The 23,489-nt window shown below is 45.9% G+C and overlaps 3 protein-coding genes across 5 annotated transcripts in view; 2 read left to right on the top strand and 1 right to left on the bottom strand.

The window, feature by feature from the left end:
* LOC122374797 overlaps window positions 1-10,313 on the top strand; it is a 33,122-nt gene extending 22,809 nt beyond the window's left edge. For both annotated transcript variants that reach the window (XM_043353780.1, XM_043353779.1), the window contains exons 11-16: window positions 3,220-3,421; window positions 3,877-4,044; window positions 6,505-6,649; window positions 7,793-8,014; window positions 8,549-8,679; window positions 9,045-10,313. In XM_043353780.1, coding sequence (XP_043209715.1) covers window positions 3,220-3,421; window positions 3,877-4,044; window positions 6,505-6,649; window positions 7,793-8,014; window positions 8,549-8,679; window positions 9,045-9,218 — 1,042 coding nt within the window. In that variant the 3' untranslated portion in view covers window positions 9,219-10,313. The remainder of the gene's footprint in view (window positions 1-3,219; window positions 3,422-3,876; window positions 4,045-6,504; window positions 6,650-7,792; window positions 8,015-8,548; window positions 8,680-9,044) is intronic.
* Window positions 10,314-11,422: 1,109 nt separating this feature from the next.
* LOC122374801 (succinate dehydrogenase cytochrome b560 subunit, mitochondrial-like) lies at window positions 11,423-12,711 on the bottom strand. Its single transcript, XM_043353784.1, has one exon. It carries the CDS (start codon window positions 12,300-12,302, stop codon window positions 11,787-11,789), a length of 516 nt encoding a protein of 171 aa, XP_043209719.1. The 5' UTR covers window positions 12,303-12,711; the 3' UTR covers window positions 11,423-11,786.
* An 89-nt stretch (window positions 12,712-12,800) lies between these two features.
* On the top strand, window positions 12,801-23,433 carry LOC122374800 (J domain-containing protein-like). 2 transcript variants are annotated; one of them, XM_043353782.1, is made up of 6 exons: window positions 12,801-12,811; window positions 18,172-18,275; window positions 18,483-18,584; window positions 21,554-21,670; window positions 22,018-22,218; window positions 22,867-23,433. In XM_043353782.1, the coding sequence occupies exons 2-6, from the start codon at window positions 18,201-18,203 to the stop codon at window positions 22,951-22,953; spliced, it is 582 nt and encodes a 193-aa protein (XP_043209717.1). In that variant the 5' UTR covers window positions 12,801-12,811; window positions 18,172-18,200; the 3' UTR covers window positions 22,954-23,433. The 2 variants fall into 2 exon arrangements, 1 of the variants encoding a protein (XP_043209717.1); XR_006255287.1 differs by having other exon boundaries at window positions 12,802-12,811; window positions 22,018-22,312; window positions 22,697-23,433.
* The last annotated feature ends 56 nt before the right edge of the window (window positions 23,434-23,489 follow it).

The raw sequence follows: 23,489 nt of genomic DNA, 5'->3' as shown, positions 1-23,489 counted from the left end.
AATTTTCCTAAAATGATTGTGGGTGCCCAGCTGTAGGGGCGCCCAGCGCCAGGCCGTTTTGGGGCGCGATAGATATTCTTTATGTGGGAGCCTAAATTAACACCGAATTTGATAACATTGCTAGCCGAATGGCGCTTCAAGTGACGTGTCTGACTAAGCAAATACACGCTTAAAAGTGGAAACTGACCGGAAGGACGTAAAAAGCTGTAGAGGGCGCCATCCAGTAGGAGGGGCACCAAATGTGGAGGCACCAGACGGTTACGACTTACGAGGGCGCCGTGAGACGATGAAAAGGGCGCCATTCTCTTGGGAGGGCGCCGAGTGATTGAAAACGCTATGTGGTCCAGGGGCGCTAAGAGGCCAGAAGGGCGCCGCACAGTCAGTAGTGCTACGTTGGTGGGGACGTGGGGACGCCAGATGGTTACGAGGGCGCATTGAGATCATGAAAAGGGCGCCATTCTCGTAAAAGGGTGCCGAGTGATTGAAAACGCTATATGTGGTTCAGGGGCGCTGAGAGGCCAGAAGGGCGCCGAACAGTCGAGGGATGCACGGTGAACAGAGACCTAAGGACGCGAGACGGTCAGGAGGGCGCCGTTAGACCATGAGAATGGCGCGGTGCTGTCAAAAGTGCGCCATTCTCCCAGAAGGGCGCCGAGTGATTAAAAACGCTATATTATCCATGAACGCGAGACGGTCAGGAGGACGCCGTTAGAGCATGCGAAGGGCACCGTACTCTCGAAAGGACGCTTGCAGCCTTGTAAAAGACTTGTGGGTGCATTTTCATCATTGTGTGGGCATACATAATTCAGGATTGTGGGTGCATATGCCCCCACAAAGAGATATAAAATTACACCCCTGCATACGGGGGTGAACTGCCATTTTCGTTTAGTAAAAAATAAAATTAAAAAAAAAAATCATCGTGTCAGGGCTGTGACGAAAAATAAGTGGCCTAAATCCGATGAGAAAACAGGATTTGGGGGTACCCTAGGTTTGGCTCCTTGAGCCATGGTGCCCCCCCTTGTCTCAAATCGTTCCGCCGCCTATGGTTGTCAAAGGTCAATGACCTGCCGGCCCGCTCAGTTTTTTAAGCGAACAACTGAGCCTAAAGCACGTGCCCTCTGCTCGGCGCCGGTCGCGGCCCCACCACGTGCACACCGCTGAACCAACCCCCTCGAAAATTTAATACGACAAATGAGTGCACGCGTCCGACTTGCAGTGAAAATTTCACCCCCGTAGCCCTTACCGTTCCCGAGCAATAGCGTGTTTTTGCCGATTCTAATGTTAACCCTATGGGCACGCGAGCACGCGCCAAGGGCGCACCGCCGGCCGCATCATGTCCAAAAGTTAATACGACCTACGTGTAAAGGTGGCCCACATCGCTGTAAAATTTCACGGCCGTAGGTCAACAGACGCCGCCGCAATAAGCGCTACAAAGTGACTACGTCGCACACGGCGTGGGCGGGGTACTTTTTAGGATTTATAATATAGACTAGATGGCATATTTTGCGCTATAACTGTGCGTTTGATAGATGCGTTTGAGGGGGCATTAGTTTAGGTGTGGGAACTTATGATTTTTATTTGTCTTCTTTTTTGTCGGAATTGGATATTTGTTTGAACGGCATGGTATGCTGGTGCTGGTTGCGGGTTGTTAGAGCCTTTCTCATGGTTTGCCTTTATCGAACTCAAACCCACCCTACCCTACCCTAACCTACCCATATCCTACCTTACTCATAACCTACACGTAGTTGCCCTTCTCATACTCGATTAAAGTAATGTACCAAATTTGAGCGCAATCGGCCCAGCCGTTCTTGAGATATAAAACTGGCCCATTGCACGTGCGCACGCGCTAGCTGAGACTCCAGATGACTTGTGCCAGCCACCTTTCTAAATTGTTCCTAACGGTGTACAAAATTTGAGCGAAATCGGCCCAGCCGTTCTTGAGATGTATAAATGGACCTCTCACGTGCGCACGTGCAATCGGTCCACCCTACCTGTCACAAATGACCATGCATCGCCAGGTGAGTGCTCCCTCCACCCACAGTCCAAGTTTCATCGCAATCGGCCCAGTAATAGCTGAGTTATTCCTAGTACAATAATGTGCTGTTTACTGGTAGGCGTTTATTTTCAGTGTTTGGAATTCCCCTTTGCGGGTGGTGCATTGCAGCCCATGCTTTGCTAGCTATTGTCAAAAGTTGAATGGCCTGCCTGCCGAAGCCACCGATTCGATTTTGTCGAAAAATACCCGTAACGTTAACAAAACACGGTCGTCTGTTTGAGTCATTTTCACAAAAGTTTATTGACTTTTCGATAATATGTTGGGTGGATATTGGTCAGAAAAGAATGCTCTTTCCGAATATGTAGGTTTCATAGCCGTTGGTCAGCGTTTTCAATACGTTTTGTTGTTGTAAAGGACATAGCGCTCCGGGCGAATCAAATTTTCAAATTAATTTTTCGTTATTAAGGAAATGGTACGTACCATCACTTTTTATCTGCTATCCTCTGATTACACGTACATTTGCCTGCAAAATGGCACCACACCGATTTCATTCCGTCAAGCCGTTTTCCAGCGGCATCGATTTTCCCGCCACAATGCACAAAATCGGTCATTTTTCACAACCGGCGGTCCTGTCTTGCACGTGGCGCGTGCTATACTATGAAAACATGTCAATACGCTAGGCCCATCTCTCCTCTATCGAGTGGTGTAAACCGCTTCTCGCTGCGAACCTCCGTTGCCGATTTATACAGCCGGGAAGCGGGCGCCGCAGGCCGGTTTTCGTCCAATGTTCGTTTTGACCGTTTCCCGTGTTATCCCTATGGAAGCGCCCTTTTGCACGTGCCGACGGCGCACCCCTGGGCCAATCCGTCCCAAATTTTAATACAGAGGTGACATCAACCCACCGATTCGGCATGCCAAATTTCACGCCGATACGCGGCGCCTTTCAGGCGCAATAAGACACATAAGGCATGACACACGTACAGACAACTTATAAATCATAATATAGATAGATTTCTCATGGCACGTAGACTGAGAAAAGGGATCGCATGGGCGGACCAAGCCGTTTGTTTTGGGTAGGGTGGAGAACTCAACTCATGGACATCTACTACCGAAGAAGAACGTGCTAAGTCATGTCAAATATCTCCCTTTTTGCTGCATTGTTCTATGAACGTATTTCTCACTCCCTTATTCTTCGCCCCCCCCCCCCGCCGCCGCTCGCCCAGGGCGCAGCAGGTCAACCACCGCGCCGTGCACCACGAGGTGCAGAAGATGACTACCGATCAGAAGGAGGCGCTGGTCGCCCAGCTCCAGGAGGACGTCCAGAACAGTCGCAGGAGTGCCAGGGAGGCGGCAGAGAAGAACACAGAGGAGGAGGAGGACTTTGAGAACCCGTTCAGCACCGCGCCGCCCCAGTATGTCGACAAGGTGAGACGTGGAAACGTTGGTGTGAGGACTGGACATACGACGAGTACTGAGATGAGTTGTTATTGGAAACGGTTGGACGGTGTGTAATTTGTGGGGTGGGTACTCACTACTGGGTAGATGGTAATGGACCGAGAGTGCATAAAGTTAATTTGTTAATTTAAAGTTAAATTATCAGTTAATTTGATTTTCAGTCACAGGGGACAAGAAAAGTAAAACATTAAAAACAAGAAATCGGTAATTGAATTACTAAATGTCACCTAGTTACCTTGAGAAGGGATCTTTGGAACATACGTACTGGGAGGATCGATCTCAGAAGTCATCGCTGAACGAATTCAAATGAACCATTCAATCATTCCCTGACTACAGTTGCTGCTCCGTGCTAGCTTTAGGCCCAATCTTAGTTTATCACTCACTCCTTCAACTCTCTAAATACCCCCCCCCCCCCCCCGCCCCAGCCTCTAACTCTGCAGGGTCGGGAGTGCACCCCCGGTCTCCGCCCGGACACCTTCACGCCGATGGCACTGCGCGAGCGGAAAACACTCGGAGATAAGATGGAAATGTTCACCTTTGTCTACCCGGAGCCGGACAAGCACAGCGGCTGTCTGGCCGGACAGTATGTCAAGGTGGGTATCTTGTCATGTCATATCGGGTAAGGACACTACTACAGTATGTCAAGGTGTGTATTGCGATTTCTTAACTCGACGCGACTTAAGCGATTTCTTTGAATGCAGTGCGTGATTACTGTACCTACAACTTTTCCTTCAAACACGCAAATTTTTTAACGGAGGAGCGAACTGGCGAAGGAACTCCGACCGCAAGTTGCCGATGATTTAAATTCATTTTTTGTATCTGTCGGTCCTCGTGTCGCTGACGAGATCCGAGCCCAAAACACTCCCACCGATTTGGATGTGCGTCTCACCCGTGTCGGCGCATGCAGTTTTCAACTTCGTGAGATAACACTGGGGGAGCTCGAGCGGATTATTTTCAGCATGCGTAACTCGAGTGCCTGCGGCTCCGATAACGTGTGTGTCCGCATGCTGAAATTCGGATTCCCCGCTATTGGTGGTGTCATCCTGCATATTATCAATACCTGCTTAATCCAATCTGACATCCCCGATTCATGGAAACATTCCATAGTTCACCCTCTGTTCAAGTCTGGTAACCCTTCAGACCCCGCAAACTTCCGACCCATTTCCCTAGTTCCTGTAATCATGAAAGTAGTTGAACGCATTGTCCATCAGCAGCTCTACGCCTACCTCTCCCATAATCACCTTCTGGCATCCTCCCAGCACGGCCTCCGCCCCCGGCACTCCACGGAAACCGCGTTGCTGTCTGTCACTGAACACATCCTGGCCGCCACTGATAGGGGGGATTTGTCAATGCTATGCCTTCTCGATCTCAGTAAATGTTTCGACGTGATTGACCACGATCTTCTGATGCAAAAACTGATGTTACACGGCATTGAAATTTCCTGGTTCGCCGCCTATCTACATGGACACACTCAGAGCGTGTCTTTGAAAGATGTATCCGGACGTAGAGTGCTGTCTAGGCCTCTTTCTAATGCCATGGGTGTCTTCCAGGGCTCTGCGTTAGGGCCGCTTCTTTTCACCATTTTCTCTAACAACTTATCGCTATACGCGGGCGACGCAAAAGTGTTTCAGTATGCCGATGACACTCAAGTATTGGTTAGCGGTCCAGCTCGGGACCTCGAAGTTCTCATCTCGCGCATGGAGGACTCGCTCGCGTCTCTCAACGACTGGTTTTGCGCTAACGCCCTCAAAGTGAACGCAAGTAAAACACAACTTATTGTATTTGGCACTCGTCAAAATCTTCGTAAATTACCAGACTTTAGAGTACCATTCCGCAACGCAGCGTTGCAACCGTGCGCACAAGTCGGGAACCTTGGCGTCACTTTTGACAGCACTATGTCATGGGACGCACACGTCTCTGAACTCTGCCGCCGGTGTACGGGACTGTTGATTGGTCTTTCACATGCGCGCCACTGTCTCCCAGATGGCATCATTCGAACGCTCGTGACGGCACTCGTTGTATCGCGTATCCAGTACTGCCTTTCAGTTTATGGTAATGGGTCCCAAAAAAATTTCGATCGACTCCAAAAAATTCTTAACTTCGCCGCTAGAGTTATTTTCGGCCGCCGTAAATTTGACCATGTCTCCGACCTGCGAACAAAACTCGGGTGGTTGTCCCCGCGCGGTATGTCCGATTTCCACACCCTTGTCATCGCACACAAGGTCATACAGCGCCGTGAACCTGAGCAACTAGCAGCCCTGTTCGTCGCTAATAGCGCTATCCGCGAGAGACCATCCAGACAAGATCACTTCTTCCATCTTCCCCGTCCACGGCTGGAAACGGGAAAGCGGCGGTTTGGCTATCGAGCTGCAGCTCTGCTGAACAGCCTGCCACCTCACCTGTCGCAGCTGCCTCCCGCCCGCTTCGCCCGCGCTGTTAAAGCCGCAATCGTGGACGATGAATCAGCACATCGTCGCTGACCAATAGGATAGGGGTGGGTAAAAGCGATGAGGCTGTCCTGAGAGTGTTTTGTCCTAGTTTTGACGTGAGTGAATGTGCAACTGTTTTGAATGATTAGATTAGCAACCGCGGATACGGATTCTGAGCAGTAATCGCCACGCACTTTGTATGTGGATCGCTCTTAAATGTAAATACAAATACAAATACAAATACAAATGGAACATGCTATAGAGTTGGGCACAAGATATTCCTAGAGTTGGATGCGTGATTCCTATAGGTGGTTACAAATGCAATATTCCTGGATATAGGTGGCTGTTGCGATGGAGCTTTTGAGAGTAAGCATTCAGCTATCGGGGGCCCAGCTTGTTGGACCGCCACGTCGAGATAATATAACTTCGTTTATTTTCTAAGCGTGCTTGCTGACAGTTTCCCGAATTCTTTCTGGAATATTTCGAGCATCTAATAGCATCGTGGATTGTTTGAGTATTTATGACTTACTGGCTAGTTGTTAGTATGTTCCTATTGAACACGATTATGTGTCTATGTATAAAAGGTTATCCCGTTGTCTAACCTGTATCCGGACCTGTATCCAGATCCGGATCCACCCGGAGGGCCACCCGGTCCAGGAGCGGTACTTTTCGCCCGTCTCCCGACCCGACCAGCCCGACGAACTGGAGATCATCATCCGGTTCGAGACGACTGGCATCCTCTCGCAGCACTTCAAACAACTCAAACCCGGTGAGAGTGTTTGTTTGTCGGGTGAGAAAGTCTTCTTACTCGACTGTTAGCGTTGATTGATTTTTCACTCTCCAAGTCCGAATGTATTGGACTCGAATTATTGCGACTTTGGTGCACTACCGTCGCAATACACTTCACTCGATTGCAATACGTTCAATTCAATATAGTTTTCAGCTACTTTTTACGGAGCGAGCGAAGCGAGCGGAGTCTCATACTGAATTAAGGGAAAATTCTGAGTATGAGCGGCCGGCCGGCCGGCCGGCCGTGGGGACGCTCTTCAAAAGCTAATATCTTAGGAACGGGACATCCGATTGACAAGCGGTCTTCTTTAATGAATGTCACTTGGACGTAAAAGTTCTGTGGTGTGATGGCCACCATGCGTTCTAGCCAACCACCGCACGTGGCGCGTGGTAAAGTTGGACATTTTTTAAGAACCCCCAAAATTGCAACCTCAATAACGGCACAACGGTTGGGCCGATTGAATTGAAACTCGGTACACAGTTAGGTCTCCATCAGATAATTCATCTGCATGTGTTAAGGTTGGGGTGCTACAGCACGTGCGCACGTGCAGGGGGCGCTCCCAGATCTCGAGAACGGCTGGGCCGATTGCGCTTAAATTTGGTACACGGTTGGGGACCAGTTAGTAGGGTGCCGTGCAAAAGTCAGTTTGGACCCCGCTTGCACGTGCGCACGTGCAGTGTGCCGCTTCCAGATCTCGAGAACGGCTAGGCCGATTGCGCTGAAATTTGGCACATCGCTAAAGACCGGTTAGTAGGGTGCAGTGCACAAGTTAGTTGGAGGTACCCCCTCGCAATTTCGCACGTGCAAGGCCCATCCTCTCGCTCGCTCCGTTGGTCGCCCAAAAGGCGTTTTACTGGTAATACGGTGATCCAGGATCCCCTTCTACGGAAAATGTGGGCGAGCGGCTTTGTTTAAAATACATAAGGCAAAAAATATCCAACGTTATTATTTTGCCCGATTTAAAAACCGTTTGAATAGCGCATATCATTCTTCAGAATATCGCATACGTCGTAATAAACCGCTACCTGGTATCGTGGAACATTTTCACACGCACATGCTACCCTATTATTACCCCAAGATTACGCATTAAGTCCCTCAAGTATTACCTCCCCCCCCCCGCAGGTGACACGGTCGAAGTGCAGGGCCCGTGCGGCGGGTTCGAGTACCGCGCCAACACCGTCGACCACCTGGCTCTTCTGGCGTCGGGCGCGGGCGTCACCCCGGCACTGCAGCTGATCAGAACGGTTATGGCTGACCCGGAGGATAGTACGCAGGTGACACTGCTCTGTTTTGCCGAGACGGTGGACGATATACTGCTGAAGGACGAGCTGGATCGCTACCAGGGTTAGTGCGAGACGAGAGGGGGGAGGGGGCAGGGGAGGGAGGTTTTTCGTTTGTGTGTTTGGAGAGGCATGTGTTGTCAAACATGTTACCTGGCTTGTTTTTGTACGTGTGGTCATTAACGACCTTCATCTTTAAAACACTTCATACAGCTGCTTTAAAAATAAGCTCCGTTCCTCATATACCTAATCCGTAGCATTTTATATTGCGAGAAGAGTACACAACTAACGCCTTTCGAGCCTTAGCTTGCATAGCTCTATGGTTAGCATTTCGCTCACAGCGATGTATTTATAACTCCTTTCAGCTGCAACCCCAAAGCCCTCTTCTTAAATTCCTCAGTTGCAGCTTTCATGCGTATTGTTAATACGAGTTCTTTGTATATCGGTCTGTATACCTTTCTTTTCGTCACCGCTCTCTCCCTCCCTCCCTCCCCCCCTCTCTCTCTCTCTCCCTCCCTCCCTCTCTCTCTCTCTCTCTATCTATCTCTCTCTATCTATCTCTCTATCCCTCTCACCACCCCGCGACTCTGTCCATCAGCCACGGACAAGCGTCTTCAGATCCTGTACTCGCTGGGTGAGACGCCCGAGAACTGGGATGGCGAGGAGGGCTTCATTGACAGCGACATGATACAGAGGATGGTGGCCAAACCCAACGGACGGCGCTGCAAGGTGGGTGTCCTGTTAGTGGGTCCGGCTGGGATACACTGAAGATCAGTTCGGTATGGGCGAGATAGACCGCAAATTTAGGAAAGGATTTGTTTGTGGGGGGGGGGGGAGGTGTTAGGCAAACATGGTTGTTGGGTGTAACCACGACAAAGTACAATGCATGTCCAGACTTAATTTAAGGAATTATAAATTACATTTAAAGTAATTTTATTGTGCTTCGTATTTTTTTTCTTATATATGTTGTGAGAGCAAAACAAATGACCGTTTACGGCGAAAGTCAAACGCGACTTTCCACGTGGCTCGTCCTTGACTTCCTGCACTGATGCAACTCCCCGTGCCGTGCTGATCTACCGCCCTCTCTCCGACAGATTGTGCTATGCGGCGGCCCCACGATGGTCATCTCCACGCTCAGTTCGCTGCGACAGCTCAAGTACCCGGCGCGGGATATCTTCGTGTACGGCCAATTCGGCGTGGAACAGGTGCGCATGGTGTACGGCCGGTATGTGGAACTGTCCGGGCACAAGTCGGGGTGCGCCGTCTGAACTGGAGTGTAGCTGAGAGACCCTGGAGGAGCTCTGGAAAAGTTTGGAGGATCTGATGAATCTGGAGAAGATCTGAAGATAGGTACTGCAGAAATTCCCACAAGTTCAAGCCTTGTGGGAATCAGAGTCAGGAAAAAAAATGAAAAAGTGAATGAAGTGGAGAAACTCCGAAGGAGCTTTGGAGAAATTAGAGAAGTTCTGGGGAAACTGGAGTAACTCTGAAGAAAGGTTGGAGAAGTAAGGAAATCTCTGGACAAGTTACGCATTATGGAGAAGCTGGAAATTCTCTGGAGACACCAAGAACGCGGGAAAGTCTTCTGTGCTTTCTTTGGAGAAGCTGCTTTGCTTTGGAGAAGAGAAGAGACGAGAGCAAAAGAGCTTTGGAGAAAAGAAGGGAATTTTGGAGATGAAAAACGAGACTGATGCTGGTGTTGGAGAACCAGCTGAGCACGTGAGCGTCCTCTAAAGGTCAGCATGTAGCAACTAGCCGCTGTAGGTGCTCACATGTCATTCCCAGCGCTGTAGAAAAGCCTGTAATGCTAGCTCCTCTCGCTGGTTGTTGGTGCTTGGGCTGTTTACTCCGCCACAGGTTGTAGTTGTGGTGTAATGTTACTAACCTAGAGTTAGTAGTGGTAATGAGATGCTGTGCGATCTATTTTTGTGTCGTAATTGTTAAATAATGTAGCGTTGGACTTGGGACTTTGCAGAAAATGCAAATCTAGGTTAGATTTGCTCTGGCTTTTCGACGGATGCATGTAACCTGCTCAGTCTAGATATTCTAGATTCTAGAGATTCTAGATCAGTCTAGAGATTGTTATAGGGTCATGGGCACAAACTGTAGTACGGTTGCGGCGTTATAGTCGATTCGTATATTTTCGTACAGATTTTATCGTCCTAGGGTTGTTTGCGCGAGTTTTGATGATGCCTGTCGGTGATGGCTTCGAGTGTACCTATTTGAGTAGCTTACGAGCTCTTCCATACGACATGCTGTTTGTGTAGCTCATGCTATGGCACCGAAGTTTCTAAGAAGTGCATTAAGGAGGCATCAGTATTGTATGTAAATGGTTATGGAAGATAATAAATATAGCAAAGCTACATGTTTTGTGTTGTGTTACGAGTATTTTTCGTCGTCACGTGTGCTTAATTGGTACTAAAGGGCAATTGGCATCGAATTGGCACTGAACCTATTCACACTTCATTGGTGTAACGCGATGTCTCATATTTTCTCAACTCTAGCAAGCGTCCCCTAAAGGCAGGCAAACTAGCGCAAGCCACATTCGCCAAGTACGAGAAAACTCGTACGTTTAGAATCGAAGTACAGTCTGTACACTCGGGGGCAGATTGATGTTCCACCTCCCCCTTATACCCATCGGGCTCCCATGGCTCAGCAGTGGCTGCTGCCAGTGTTGCCTGCCCTCAGCACTGCTCAGCACTGTCTGCCAGTGCCAGTGCTGCCAGTGCTGCCACTGGCCGCTGCCAGTGTTGAGCCATGGGAGCCTGATGAGTAGGGAGTGGTGGAACATCAATCTGCCCCCGAGTGTACCGCGCAAAGTGACGGTGTATCCATCAAGCCTGACCGAGGAAGGGCCTGCTATAATTTGAAAGTCACTCAACCAATTGACCTGGGGAATGGATGAGGATGTCAGTTGCTTCGGTGACTCAAATTTAGCAGGCCCTTCCTCGGTCAGGCTTGATGGACCCACCGTTACTTTGCACGGTACTTTTAAGACAGACTGTACACCGGTACTCCCATTTCCTCGCTGAGGTGTAAGTACAATGCCCATTACATCCTGAATCGCTTGGGCTATGATATCAGAGTAAGAACATTTTAAAATGCATGGAAATTGTCATATATCGACACCTTTTTTTAAACCCCACATCTGTTCTCCGGTGAATTTCCGGGAAGCACGAAAGATCTCTTTTTAGTAGTGTCCAATCGTCCGATCCTGATCAAATTTGAGTGTTCGTAAGCTTGCTCTGGCATTGCTGGATCTGCCAAGACAGACAAACTTGAGAAAAATCGAGTGACTGTACCTTTTTTGAAGGTTTCTAAACAACTTGTCTGAACTTCACGGGAGAACAAATGTGGGGTTTAAAAAAGTGTCGATATGTCACATCTCTAATGGCCTTATTTGGGAAATATATGTGCTGAAGAAACTTACCTAAGCGATACAAAGTGCTAGTAATGACCAACAAATATGCAATGACATCAATCTTTCCACATTTATTTATCATCATCACAAGCTAGCAAACCATTATTCTTCAGAAAGTAAGTCACAAGATTTTGCTTGAAATGCAGAAGGGAAAATTTCCCTAATATAATTGAGAAATAGTGGACCAGCAAAATCGACAGGGATAAAGCTTTGATGTAGGTAGATATGAAAAAGCATAGACATTTTAAAGCCAAGCTAGTCTGGGTGAAAGATCTGCCACTTGACATTCACATGGCCACAAAAGCTTTGAAAGCTATCATCATAAACCAATTCCAACACCCGCTTCTCCAGACATCAAACACTTTGAACAGCATATATACATGCAGGGCAGCTCACCTTCTAAACTGCCAGACATTTACACGACGGCAGCCACGAGGGCTGCAAGAATGGACAGGCCTACGACAGCGTATCCCGACTTGTACAGGGTCTTGATGGAGAAGCCCTTGCCCATATCCCACACCAGGTGCCTGATGCCGTTGAAGGTGTGGAAGAAGAAGGGCCAGCTGATGATGAACTTTGAGGCCACCAGCAGTGCCTTGCCGCCACCCGAGCCAGCAAGGAGCGTCAGGTAGTACGGGTAGCTGTTGGGCAGGAGCACCATGGCTCCGGCAAAGCCGAGCAGGCCAAAGTGGAGGCCCATTCCAGTGGCGCGGTGGGTGATGGACAGCATGGAGGTTAGCTGGAACTTGTAGATGGTGAGGTGGGGCGACAGCGGCCGGCCCATCTTCTCGTTCTTCCTCTCCCACTCTTCGGCAGAGTACTGCTGGATCGCCCATGATCTGCTGCTTGTCGTCAGCAGGCTCTTTTGAAGAATCCTGCTGCTGCAATTGGCTGCAACTGAGCGGGATGCAAGGCGCAGACAGAGAGCCATTTTGGGGCTAAGGTGATGCTGATGAACTTACTTGAAGCTCTCCTCCTCTCTGTCTCTGGACGATGCGACAGTCCACGACCTTGCGCTCTTGACTTTCAATCAAATGCCCAACAATTTTGCTGATTTTTAACCAGTGAGTGTTCTGGCCCCAGATTATATCAATACAAGATATAAATGTAACTAGGACCAATTTTGGACCAATTATTGCCCGTGCAGCAGCTCGGTCCAGTTTCGCCGCACAGCTAAATGTGCGCCAGTTACTGCCGCAATATTTCCACTCAGCTGATTTTTCGCCTTAGTGTTCTATTTAAGCATTTTAAACTGCTCGCGGACTGAAATCTCCGTTTTGATTCGTCAATTTCGCTGTGTGCCTCGGTGATTCGCTGCCGAACGCGCGTATAAGTTTTAGCCCATAAGACTGAACACTAGGCTGGTACATTGGGACGTCTATTTTGCAGATGTAAATGAAAGATTGCTATTTTGGGATGTAGGAGGTGTTGCAGAAATTAGTAATATTGAATATTTATATACACTGTGGAAATAATTATGTGCACTGTGATTGCAAGGATTGTAAATTCATCAGGATAGACTGGTCCGCCATGTGTGATAATGAATAACAAATTTTTTAGTCATGGATTTGACGTTGATTCGACTGAAATGTTTTTTGTTGTGTTTGCAATGAATTTGTGTATTAAATATAAAACTAAGAGGTACATCATACCAATTCTCATGATGCCCAAATGCTCCACCATATCTGGCATTAGTAGATAGATAGATAGATAGATAAGCTTTATTTCAGACTCTGGGTCCATACTCTTAAATACTGATGATTTCAGTCAGTGCAGTGGCAAGACAACCAAATGTCACACAAACAATCATTCGGGCCTGTTTCAGCACTCGCGCAGAGTGCTGTAGTAGAGCAGTCGTTAAACAAAGGCCATGCACAAAGGTTTTCCAACAACGGAGCTGTAGCCAAAGGAGCTAATTGGCTGTAGGTTTGTAGGTTGTCATTGTAGGGTAGGTTTGTAGGTTGTAGGCTGTAGGAGCAGCCTTGTCTGGGGAAGTGACAGAATGGATAGGTTGCCCTTATGTCTGATCAGGCTGTGCTGCAGCTGTAGTGAATCATTATGGGGGGTCATTTATGCTTAGACTTGTGAGTTGTGAGTGGTGTACCTTTCATTCATTTGTGTAGCCCTAAAGCTGTATCATTAAATTAAAATAGTTAAGCCTAACCCTTGGCCTAATCTGATTTAACCCGCGCCCTGATGGGGGGGCCATTTTGGCCCCCCCTGTGGTTTTTCTTAAATAGCGAGAAAACGGCGGCGCGCAGCGCCGCCAAATTTTGGGTACCTTACCGGGCATCAATTTGACACCTTCACACAAAATTTCAAGTCACAGGTCAACTCAGGTCAGGAGTAATTGAGGTCAAACTGAGGTCATGTTCGAGTAAAAATGAGCAAAAAACATGACATCTTTAAACGCTCACAAATTCTACAGTTAACAAGCAATTTTAAAGTTCTTTATGTGGTTGTGTAGAGAAAAAAACGGCGCTACAAAACTGCTATCTCGGATTTTCGAAATTTTGGGATTTTGACCCCCAAAAATAAAAAAAAATTGATTTTTTTTTAGAAAAACCCAAAAAAATTCCAAATTTTTTTTCGAATTTCGAAAAACCGGAATATATGTGCTAGTCCCTGCGCTCTTCGATATACATACCAAATTTTAGATCGATACCTCTTTTTTTTTGGCCAAGTTATAGCGAAAAAACTGTTAAAAATTGATGACGTCAAATTTTTGAACTCAATTTTAAGCAATAGGGTTGGGACCTATCTGCATGCTCTGTATGTTTTGGTAAAATAAAAAAGCTCAGAATTTTTAATGATTTAATTTAAAATCACTTTGTTAAAAAAAAATGCCTAGTTAGTTCAGAAATTAATTATTTGTGGCTGAAAACAACTTGCTTCTGATTGGTCGGGCTAATCATGACGTCACATGTAGGTATATAACTGTCTGTATATTTGGCGCAGTTGAGACATACATTTTCTATGTATTTTCCTATGGTAAATCGGAGTGATTGGTCGTGTTTTCAGTGTCTCTTTATTTTGCGCTGGTATTGCGTGGCTAAGAAGTTTTATCAAGAATGGCATATACTAAAATGTTCCTTTAATAATGGAGCTTAAATATCTGTGAGTTTTATTGGCAAGCGAAAACTGATTTCGCTGTTATTTTATCCGGAAATTACTCATTTTTTTAGGTCAATATTCAAAATATTTTACGGGAACAAGTTGGCACTTTTCTTGATTTTTGCACTCAAATCGCGTGCGATTCAACTGTATTGGAACTTACAAAGAAGCTGGGTGATTAATTAACTGCGTTGTTATGGCACTGTTTGCAAAGCATGGATAATGAAACTCTGCCAAAGACTTAGCTACATAGCAATGCCTCAAGTAATACGCAGGAGGGACAGAATTCAGAGTCCGATCGAGAAGAATCGGTGCAAATGCTACGAAGACCAGGCAGCTCTGATACAATAGCTAGTCGTCTCACTACTCTCACTCCATAAGACCAGCTGATTCCTGATAGCACCGACTCGGATGCAAAGATGGAGCTCATCTTCCAAGCCAGAAACCAGTTCTTTGATGGAAGATGTGATGCTGCCTCTGTCTCTGCTTTGTTGGCCACTTTGGACGGGGCGGAGCTCCGCTCCTTGCGTGAGCGGTTATTCGCCTGTCATCCAGAAATAGTTCCTTCGTTTGCTGGCCGTTCCCTGATTAGGTGCAATACGGGGAGCTGTAATCAGGGAAGTAACTTTCCATATGAAAGGGGTGCAGGTGCACCCCCGTCCCCCATCCACTAGAAGTGCACCCCCATAGGCTAAGCGGCGCCCCACACGCCGCCCCACACGATTAGCTCTAGAGCAGATGGCGAGGGTGATTTCTCGGCTACATTCCATCTCGGCGTCGTGATGCTTGTGGGCTTGGAAAGCGTCCAGTCGTATGTAGGGTAGTGTAGGGGTAGGGTTGAGTTCAATAAGGTCCTTACATTTGAAAGGTTTGAACAACCCGCAATCAGCACAACATACCACAAGTTAAATAAAAAACTATCAAACTCCGCCCAACTAATATTAATAAACATTACAGCCAAACTAATGGCCTAAATAAAAATATATCTCAAATCCTAACAGTTATCGCGGGTGATGGCGCCATGAGTTGCTATTATCCAAAACAGGTGCAAATAAACATGTTTGTATGTCCTATGTATGTTTGTTTTAAAAACGTTGCAGCGGCGCTGGGAACTGCAGTCTTAGATCTGGGTATGTTTGGCATCTGCAACTCTTCATATACACATTAACCCTATTTCGGACGGGGAGACCTTTCAGGATTTTCTTGTACAATTGCCAAACGCCGCGAGACATTCAGCTCATATTTGGTGACTTTTCCTAAATGTTCATTGCGCACATCTCAGCAAAAAAAAAATGCCGGGTCAGGTCAGGTCAGGTAACCAGAGCGGGTTTGTTGACCCCACCTCAGAAAAGTTCGCAAACACGTCAGAGCTTGAGTTTTTCACGAAGTTATTTCCTCTCATCAAGTCTTCAAAACAGTACCTGCAGTATGTGTCGTTTGTATATCTCAGAATTTTTGATCTGTGACCTGAGGTTAGGTCAGAGTCGTGACCTTTACATTGCAAGCCTATGGAAAAGTATTGAAATGCGACCTGCACCTCGAGTAAACGAGTCAAAACCACCCAATTCTTTAAGAATTATGACAAATTATCTTATCTGTAATGATCCAGGTGCCATTTACTGACAGGGACACCGGAGAGGGTTATCTGAGCCGAGATCATGTGAGGTGATATCTACCATACATCAATGCTCACAATACTTACAATATTGACAATGCTTTTGCTTACAACACTTACAATACTTACGATGAGACCAGCAAGCACTCTGCCGTTACAGTTCTAACTTCTGTTTCGAAAAACGACGCTACACACATTCGCTGCCAGCATAACATGTATTGTTTGACAGTAACAAAATACAATTGACATCTGAACCCCAAACGGACCGCTATCCACTCAAATTTTATAACCCTGACCGGTCAGGGGGCGAATGGAGGTCATTTCCTGGGCATTACACTCAGCCCTTGCACAAAATATCTCACCTCACAGTGATCATTACAACAATAGCATCGACTTGATAGTGGATTTCAAAGTACTTGCATCAGCTCTTCCTGCTATTGCAGACGATCATCTCCTCACAGGGTAATGTCATGATGATGTTGTTCAACAGTGATGTTGTTCGGGACATGAACGAAGATCGTTTTCGGAGTTTCATAAGTGCTACTACAACAGCCTGGCACAAAACAGGACTTGTACGCTCTTCTCTGCACTTTGCCCTTCAGTATATCACAAAAGAATTGTTTAGAATCCATCTTACGCTTCTTTCACAGTCTCCCTTGCCACCGTAGGGCGTAGATCAAGATAGATTGCTGTTGCTGGTAAGTTAAGGCACGGTAGATAGAAATTACCTCGGTTCTCAACGCCTTAAGTTATTTTCATAAAAAAGAACAAATAAATGATCAATAAGATGACAGGAATGTAAACATTTTAATCGTAAAGTAGTCCAAATATTGGAATGAGCTTTTGCTTTTCAGCATCCTCCGAGTCATCATCTTTATCATTTGAAAATTCGAGGTACATAAAATGTTTATCACGCGCTCATGTTAAGTGGGAATATAGTACACGGCAGACACATCAATTTTTGACACTGAACATTTCATCCGTAAATGTTTTAGCATAATTTAAAGTTAAAAACAGCGCGAATGGCAGAGTGAAGCAAACAACATCTTTCACCCATTGATATAACATGTAATCTGTGGTGCGCCAGATGCGCCATTATTTGTCAACCGCAGAAGGTGACATGTGACGTAACAGCATCAAGAGCATCTTTTTTCAAGAACTTTTCAAAACAAGTTTCCTATCTTTCTTCCCCCATTTCTCTCAGCTTATTGATTTTATGAGGCAATGGTATGCACCATAAATTCTGTGAAAATAGTTTGATCATTTTCATGCATTCTTAAAAAATCGAGTTCCCAACCCCATTCTAGACCTCGTAGCGCAAAACGGAGACCACCATTGAACTCCCCGTGACGAGCTGCATCGAATCGATACCCATTTTATGCAAAAATATCAACTTTGAAATTTGACCTAATTTGACCTGACCTTGACCTGACCTTGACCTGACCTTGACCTGACCTTGACCTGACCTTGACCAAAACGTGACCTAAGCTGGCCCTAAAGTCTGTCTGACCCACATAATCGCATTTGTCATGTAAAATGGACCATAAAACATGTATCACACGACACTTTCATATTGTGACCCCCCAGTGACCTGACCTCTGTGACCTGACCTGGTATCAGTGACCTCAAATAGCAAAATATGTGTTTGAAGAACATTTCCCCATCGATGATTTTCAATGAAATGCATTTTACTCGATTTTACAACGCATTTCTTGAAATGCCTGTAAACGGTGAAAATTCGACCTTTGACCTGACCTGTGACGTCATCGGTTTGACCGAGGTCAATGAAATTGGGTCACAAGGTAGTTCCCCGTTGGGGCTATCCAACACCGTTTACCGCTTGTCGCTATGTTGCGTGGTTCTCGAGATCTGAGGGGGGGGGGGCCAAAATGCCCCCCCCCCCATCAGACCGCGTTGCTCGGCAGACCCCATCTGGGCGCGGGTTAATGAATAAGGAGCATCTTTTATGAAAGGTGTTAAACTTTTTAAAGTGCTGCGACCTGTGAATCATGTCACTAATGGCTAAAAAGCAATGAACATGTTCCTTAATTGACAGTCTCAGTCCTTACAGCCACTCTTTAGAAGCTGAGAGAAACCAGCATGGATGCCATTCTGAAGCCTGGACCAAAAGAAGAGGACCTATATGATCTTTTGAATTGTCATCCATCTTCCACAGTAAGTTGTGGTGGCATCTAATAAGTGATGAAGTTTTTCATAATGATAACTTCAATGAGTTTGCCATGCCAAAACCACTTTGGGACAATGGTACTTAATGCATGTTTTGCTTATCATCCATGTTTTGTCATACATGAATAAAACATTGAACTAGAATTCACCTATCCCAGTGGAATAGACCCATGTCACCCCCACTTCTCTCTCCAGGTGGAACAAATTCAGACAGAGTACAAAATACTGGCTCTTCAGTTTCATCCAGACAAGAACCCTGATGATACCACAGCAGAGAAAAGATTTCAGCAGTTACAGGTATTTGGTGGACCCTAATTAATGTGATAACTTTTTATTGGCTCTGTTGACATCACAGTTAATTAGGCTGTCTGGATAATATTCTTAGCTTAGACTTAACCCTATTCCTGGCGGGCTCCGCCGGGACAAGAAACTGGCGGGGGGGGGGGCCGATTCGGCCCCCCCTTCAGATCTAAAAAACTACACATCGCAGCGACAAACGGCGAACGGCGTTTGATAGGTCGTTTAAAGATCTACAACTTTTACATAAAACATTTTCAGGTCAGGTCAATATTGAGGTCACCAGAGGTCATCAACGATAAAATGTTTTGGAATTAGTTACCTATATAACTTTTAAACTAAGAAACATAGAGACATAAAACCAATACATTTTTTTGTTGCTCTCGCCGAGGCGATGCGAAATAAGTATGTGATGACCTTCACAGGTCAATTTAAAATTTGACCTGAGGTCAAGGTCAGGTCATTCATCAATGAGGTTGTGGGGTATGGTCATGCTGCATACCAAACGACGCGCCCTGACCAGGCGAGCAGTTTGGTACTACTTACAAGTCTTTAGCACCACCATGTCGTTATTTATTGACAGAAAAACGATTTATGACGTCACATGACCTCAGATGACCTTTGCCGGTGCCCCTGTCAATTAGCGGCACCAGGATCATCACCGATGAGATAATCTTCCATAATACTGAAAGAACTGGGTGGTTTTGACTCGTTTACACGAAGCAGGAGGCGTTTCAATATTTTCCCATAGGCTTGCAATGTAAAGGTCACGAGTCTGGCCTGACCTCAGGTCACAGATATGAAAATTCTGAGATATACAAATTGCACATACTGGTACCCTAACTAAAGCCTGAAGAGAAGAAATTGATCGGTCAAAAACTCTAGCTCTGGCGTGATTGCAAACTTTTCTGAGGTAGGGTCACCAAACCGCCTCTGGTGACCTGACCTGAGGTCAGATCAACTCAAAATTTTCAGAAATGTTGCGTAAAAGCCTTTTAGAAAAAGTCAGAAAATTTGAGCTTCCTAGCTCAAAGCGTTTGGGAGATATAACCAAAAAACCTCAGGGGGGGGGGGCTCCTGAGGCCCCCCCCCCCGCCAGGAATAGGGTTAATGGGCATGACCTAGATGGTTTAAGAAATAAATGTTGCAGTGGCTGCTTTATTGCCTGCAATTTATTTGCCATATGTGATTTTTGCATTGACATTGTCAGTGATTCTCAACTTATTCACTAGGTGCTCATGAAGTAATGTTCATTGGGCGGTTGTAGGTAAAATATGTGACTCAAATGCATCAAATCAGCAGACTAACCAAACCAAGCTCCAATCTGTGCAGGGCACTTGATCAGGCCCTGACCTCTACTATGTAATTGGTAAATTTTCGGATTGTTTATCGGAAAATTCCAGATTATCGACCGTGGATTCCAGGGCCCTGTTTCACCGGTGATAGCAGCACGCTGCTATCACACGTGTCAAATTGGGTTTCCATGGAAACATCGGCAAACCATGACGCCGTCAATCTGTGTGATGTCATCAAATATTGCTGCTAACATCTTCACGGCTGTGCGATCAAACAAATGTATCAAACGCAATTCAACGAGACAGCAACTCTGTTCCAAACTCAGCTCACGGATTACACGAAACGTCATTAGTGTGACCTCATCACATTACGTCAGCTCGCGCAATTTGATAGTAGCGTGCTGCTATCACCGGTGAAACAGGGCCCAGTTCATCGCAAGGATTCGAAAGCCAACGTTTGTCGTGTCTATTTAGCCGGATGCCAGCCGCTCGTCTCTCTGACTGACTCCCAGCTACTCCCAGCTCCCATCAACCGCAGACTATCCCGTCAGGAGTACTTGATATCGAGCGCTGGAGCGACTCGAACTGGGACTATCCCGTCAGGAGTCTCGTATGTATAGTCGACTACAGAATGATGTTCCACTCCGCAGAAGCTATCAGTTGACCGGAGCGCTAAGTTGTGCCGTTTATCACGCAATTAAGCGTGTCGATTGTGAGCATTGGGGCAAAGCTGTAATCAGTGTGTCCAAGATTGTAATGTTGCGGGGAAATCCACCCATAACGAAAAGTATAATGACATCCTAAAAATGTAAATAAAAACATCCATACGGCAGTCACGACTTATAATAATAATCTCGAACCCAAACGTCTAGGAGCAAGAGAAACACAAACCTCGCGAACTCTCACAACACGCCAAGACAGCCATTCGAATAACCAAAATGTTCAAATATATGACCCGACTTTAAAACCTCATTTAACATCCCGAATATCAGAATGCCTTCAAAGTTTTATCAGTATTTAATATTTCTACATCATTTTCTAGTGAAATATATAAAAACAGTGCTTAAAAATGGTCGAAGTCAAGTTTTATGAAAATAACGACATTCTTCCCAGTCTTTTTTTTTACATCCTCCCACTAACGTAAAATGAATTTAACCACACTGGCTGTAATTTGTGAACTCAGCCCGTGTGATGCGGCACAGCCTACCACCCCAGGCAAATAATTGCCTGTGAAAAGTGGAACAGCATTCTGTAGTCGACTATACATCGAGTGGCGAGTGCCGGAGTGACTCGAACTCGGGCACGGAGTGACTCAAACTTGGCCTTTCACCGGCGGGAGTTCGGTTCTCTTGTTAACCGAATCAGGGATGAATGAGCTACGGACAGTTTACTGATTGATCGTCTACCTACGCTACACCTCAGAAATGGGTTCAACATCAAAACGACATTTGCGTCTTATTTGCTTAATGTATTATGTGCTTTTAATATGTATAGGTGGCGTGATGCATACATATTTCTAGGCTTTGAATAACCTCATATGCTTTTATGGCTCTGTCGTTATTTGAATCTACGTACATTCTTTTTGTGTTTCGTGGAGCTTATTCATTGAATGTCATTGTGTAACATTACCAGTTGTAACTACCCAGTGAAAATAGGTATCGGTTTTGTTGGCAGTTTGCCAAGGAGACGCTGTGTGACGAGGAGCGACGCGCTACCTACGACAAGTGGCGCGCCAGTGGACTGACCATCCCGTTCAAGGAGTGGCTGGCCATGAGGGACTCGGTGAAAACGGTCAGTGATCGATTTTAATGTCGATAATGTATTTAACTCGTATTAGTGTATGCTTTTCTAGCCTCCTTGTGACATGCTCGAGACTGAGACTGAATATTAGTGTCTAGTGAAGTTGTTTGCAAAGCAGAGATCGTGCGATAGTCGAACCACTTGTCGGATCACATTCTGTTTGATTTTATTGTATGTGGAAAGAAGCTCCTTCGAACGTATACGCGCTAATAGACACCTTTTATTTCATCAGTACAGCCGGAAGGTATAGGTACGCCAAAGATTCTGAAATTCAGGGTTCTCACACCGGTCATTTTACCACAGCAGTTTTCATCTCATCTATTGTTTTTCTTCCACAGTCAATGCACTGGGCGACGCCGAAGACTGCCGACCGTATGCTACCTCCGGGCGCCGGGTCATCGGACGAGTCCACTTCAGCTCCGAGGGGAGGTCATACTGCGGGCGAGTCCACTCTAGGGGGAGGTTCCACTGTGGGTCAGTCCGTTCGCTCGGACCGACCATACCTAGCACAGTGGCGCAGATCCGAAGGAAGTGATCTGGTACGGAAGTTCAGGAATTATGAGATATAACAGCCATGCAGAATTGTCTAGCAAGGCTCCACTCAGAAGCGTCTTCGTGAACAAAAGAGGCGACACTTCTCACTAGTGGTGTCAATCGGAACTTGAACCTTCGGAATTCCGATTTTGTCCAATGTCCAATTCGGAATTCGGTTGGACAATGACAGCAGGCTTTGGATAACTTTGGACAATCGCTTGCTACACCTCAACATTTTTATAAAGTAATCGTGTTTAACATTGATTGGCTATTAGAAAGCTCAGCTTTCGATATGATTAACACTTTTGAGCTGGTAATGGTACATTAAAAGCAAATTAAATAACAATGTTGAGCGTTAACTATTGCGAAGGTGTCGGACATCTTTGGACAAATGGCTGGCTTGGACTTTTTTGGACGGGCAATCGACGTAAGTATGGACATTGGACGGACATTGGACAATCGTTTTCTGAAATTGACACCACTACTTCTCACTCACGCTTACAATTTGTGTTATATTTTGTAAGATTTGTTTTTATTTTAGGGTCCAATTAATGTTGTGACATTACGTTTTTCAATGCGGTCGATGTTTGTATTCCTTTCGGATTGACCTAGGTGCGTTGTACTCAACATTACGTTATCCGTGCTGTTTCCAGTATGAGGCATACTGCCGGAATAATACTCATCCATTTGTTTGTCTAAATGCTTCAACATGTGTGCAATATTTGGTTGTTCGTCAGTAGTTGGCGCAACGGGAATCTCAAGGCAGCTACGTATTGTGAATGTACTAATTTCCGCCTTATTACGGAAAGGTGATGTTTCGAGATATTTATGGTACTACCTACCTAGTACCTATATATTGTGTGGCTACTGGCCAGTTAGCTGTTAGCAGTTAGGGTACGAGATTACAGTATCTAATGAATTTTGTGCCATGTAACATATGGGACCAAGATTGTGTATGGAAGATTGCTTATTTTTCGCCATGTTCGGTGTATGTGGCCAGCTGACTGTTAGGTTACGATATTAGAGTATCTTATGAATGTTGTGCCAAGTTGTAACCAATGGGACCAAGGTCTTGTGCCGATGATTGCGTATTTCTCGCTATAGGTGCTCGGTGATATCTTGCGAGTTTTGGTGAAGGAATCTGAGCATCATAGATAGTTATGTCTACTTACGTGTGTAATTTGTGCAATCCGTTGTTAATATAAGTGATTAATCGCGTTTGAAGTCATGACTCATCTGACATTTTATTTACTGGTTTTTACCACCAATCGTCTTC

Source organism: Amphibalanus amphitrite, unplaced genomic scaffold (genome assembly GCF_019059575.1).
Source record: "Amphibalanus amphitrite isolate SeventyFive unplaced genomic scaffold, NRLGWU_Aamphi_draft 001714F_arrow, whole genome shotgun sequence".
Lineage (NCBI taxonomy): Eukaryota > Metazoa > Arthropoda > Thecostraca > Balanomorpha > Balanidae > Amphibalanus > Amphibalanus amphitrite.
This window is presented reverse-complemented; position numbering and strand designations above follow the sequence as displayed.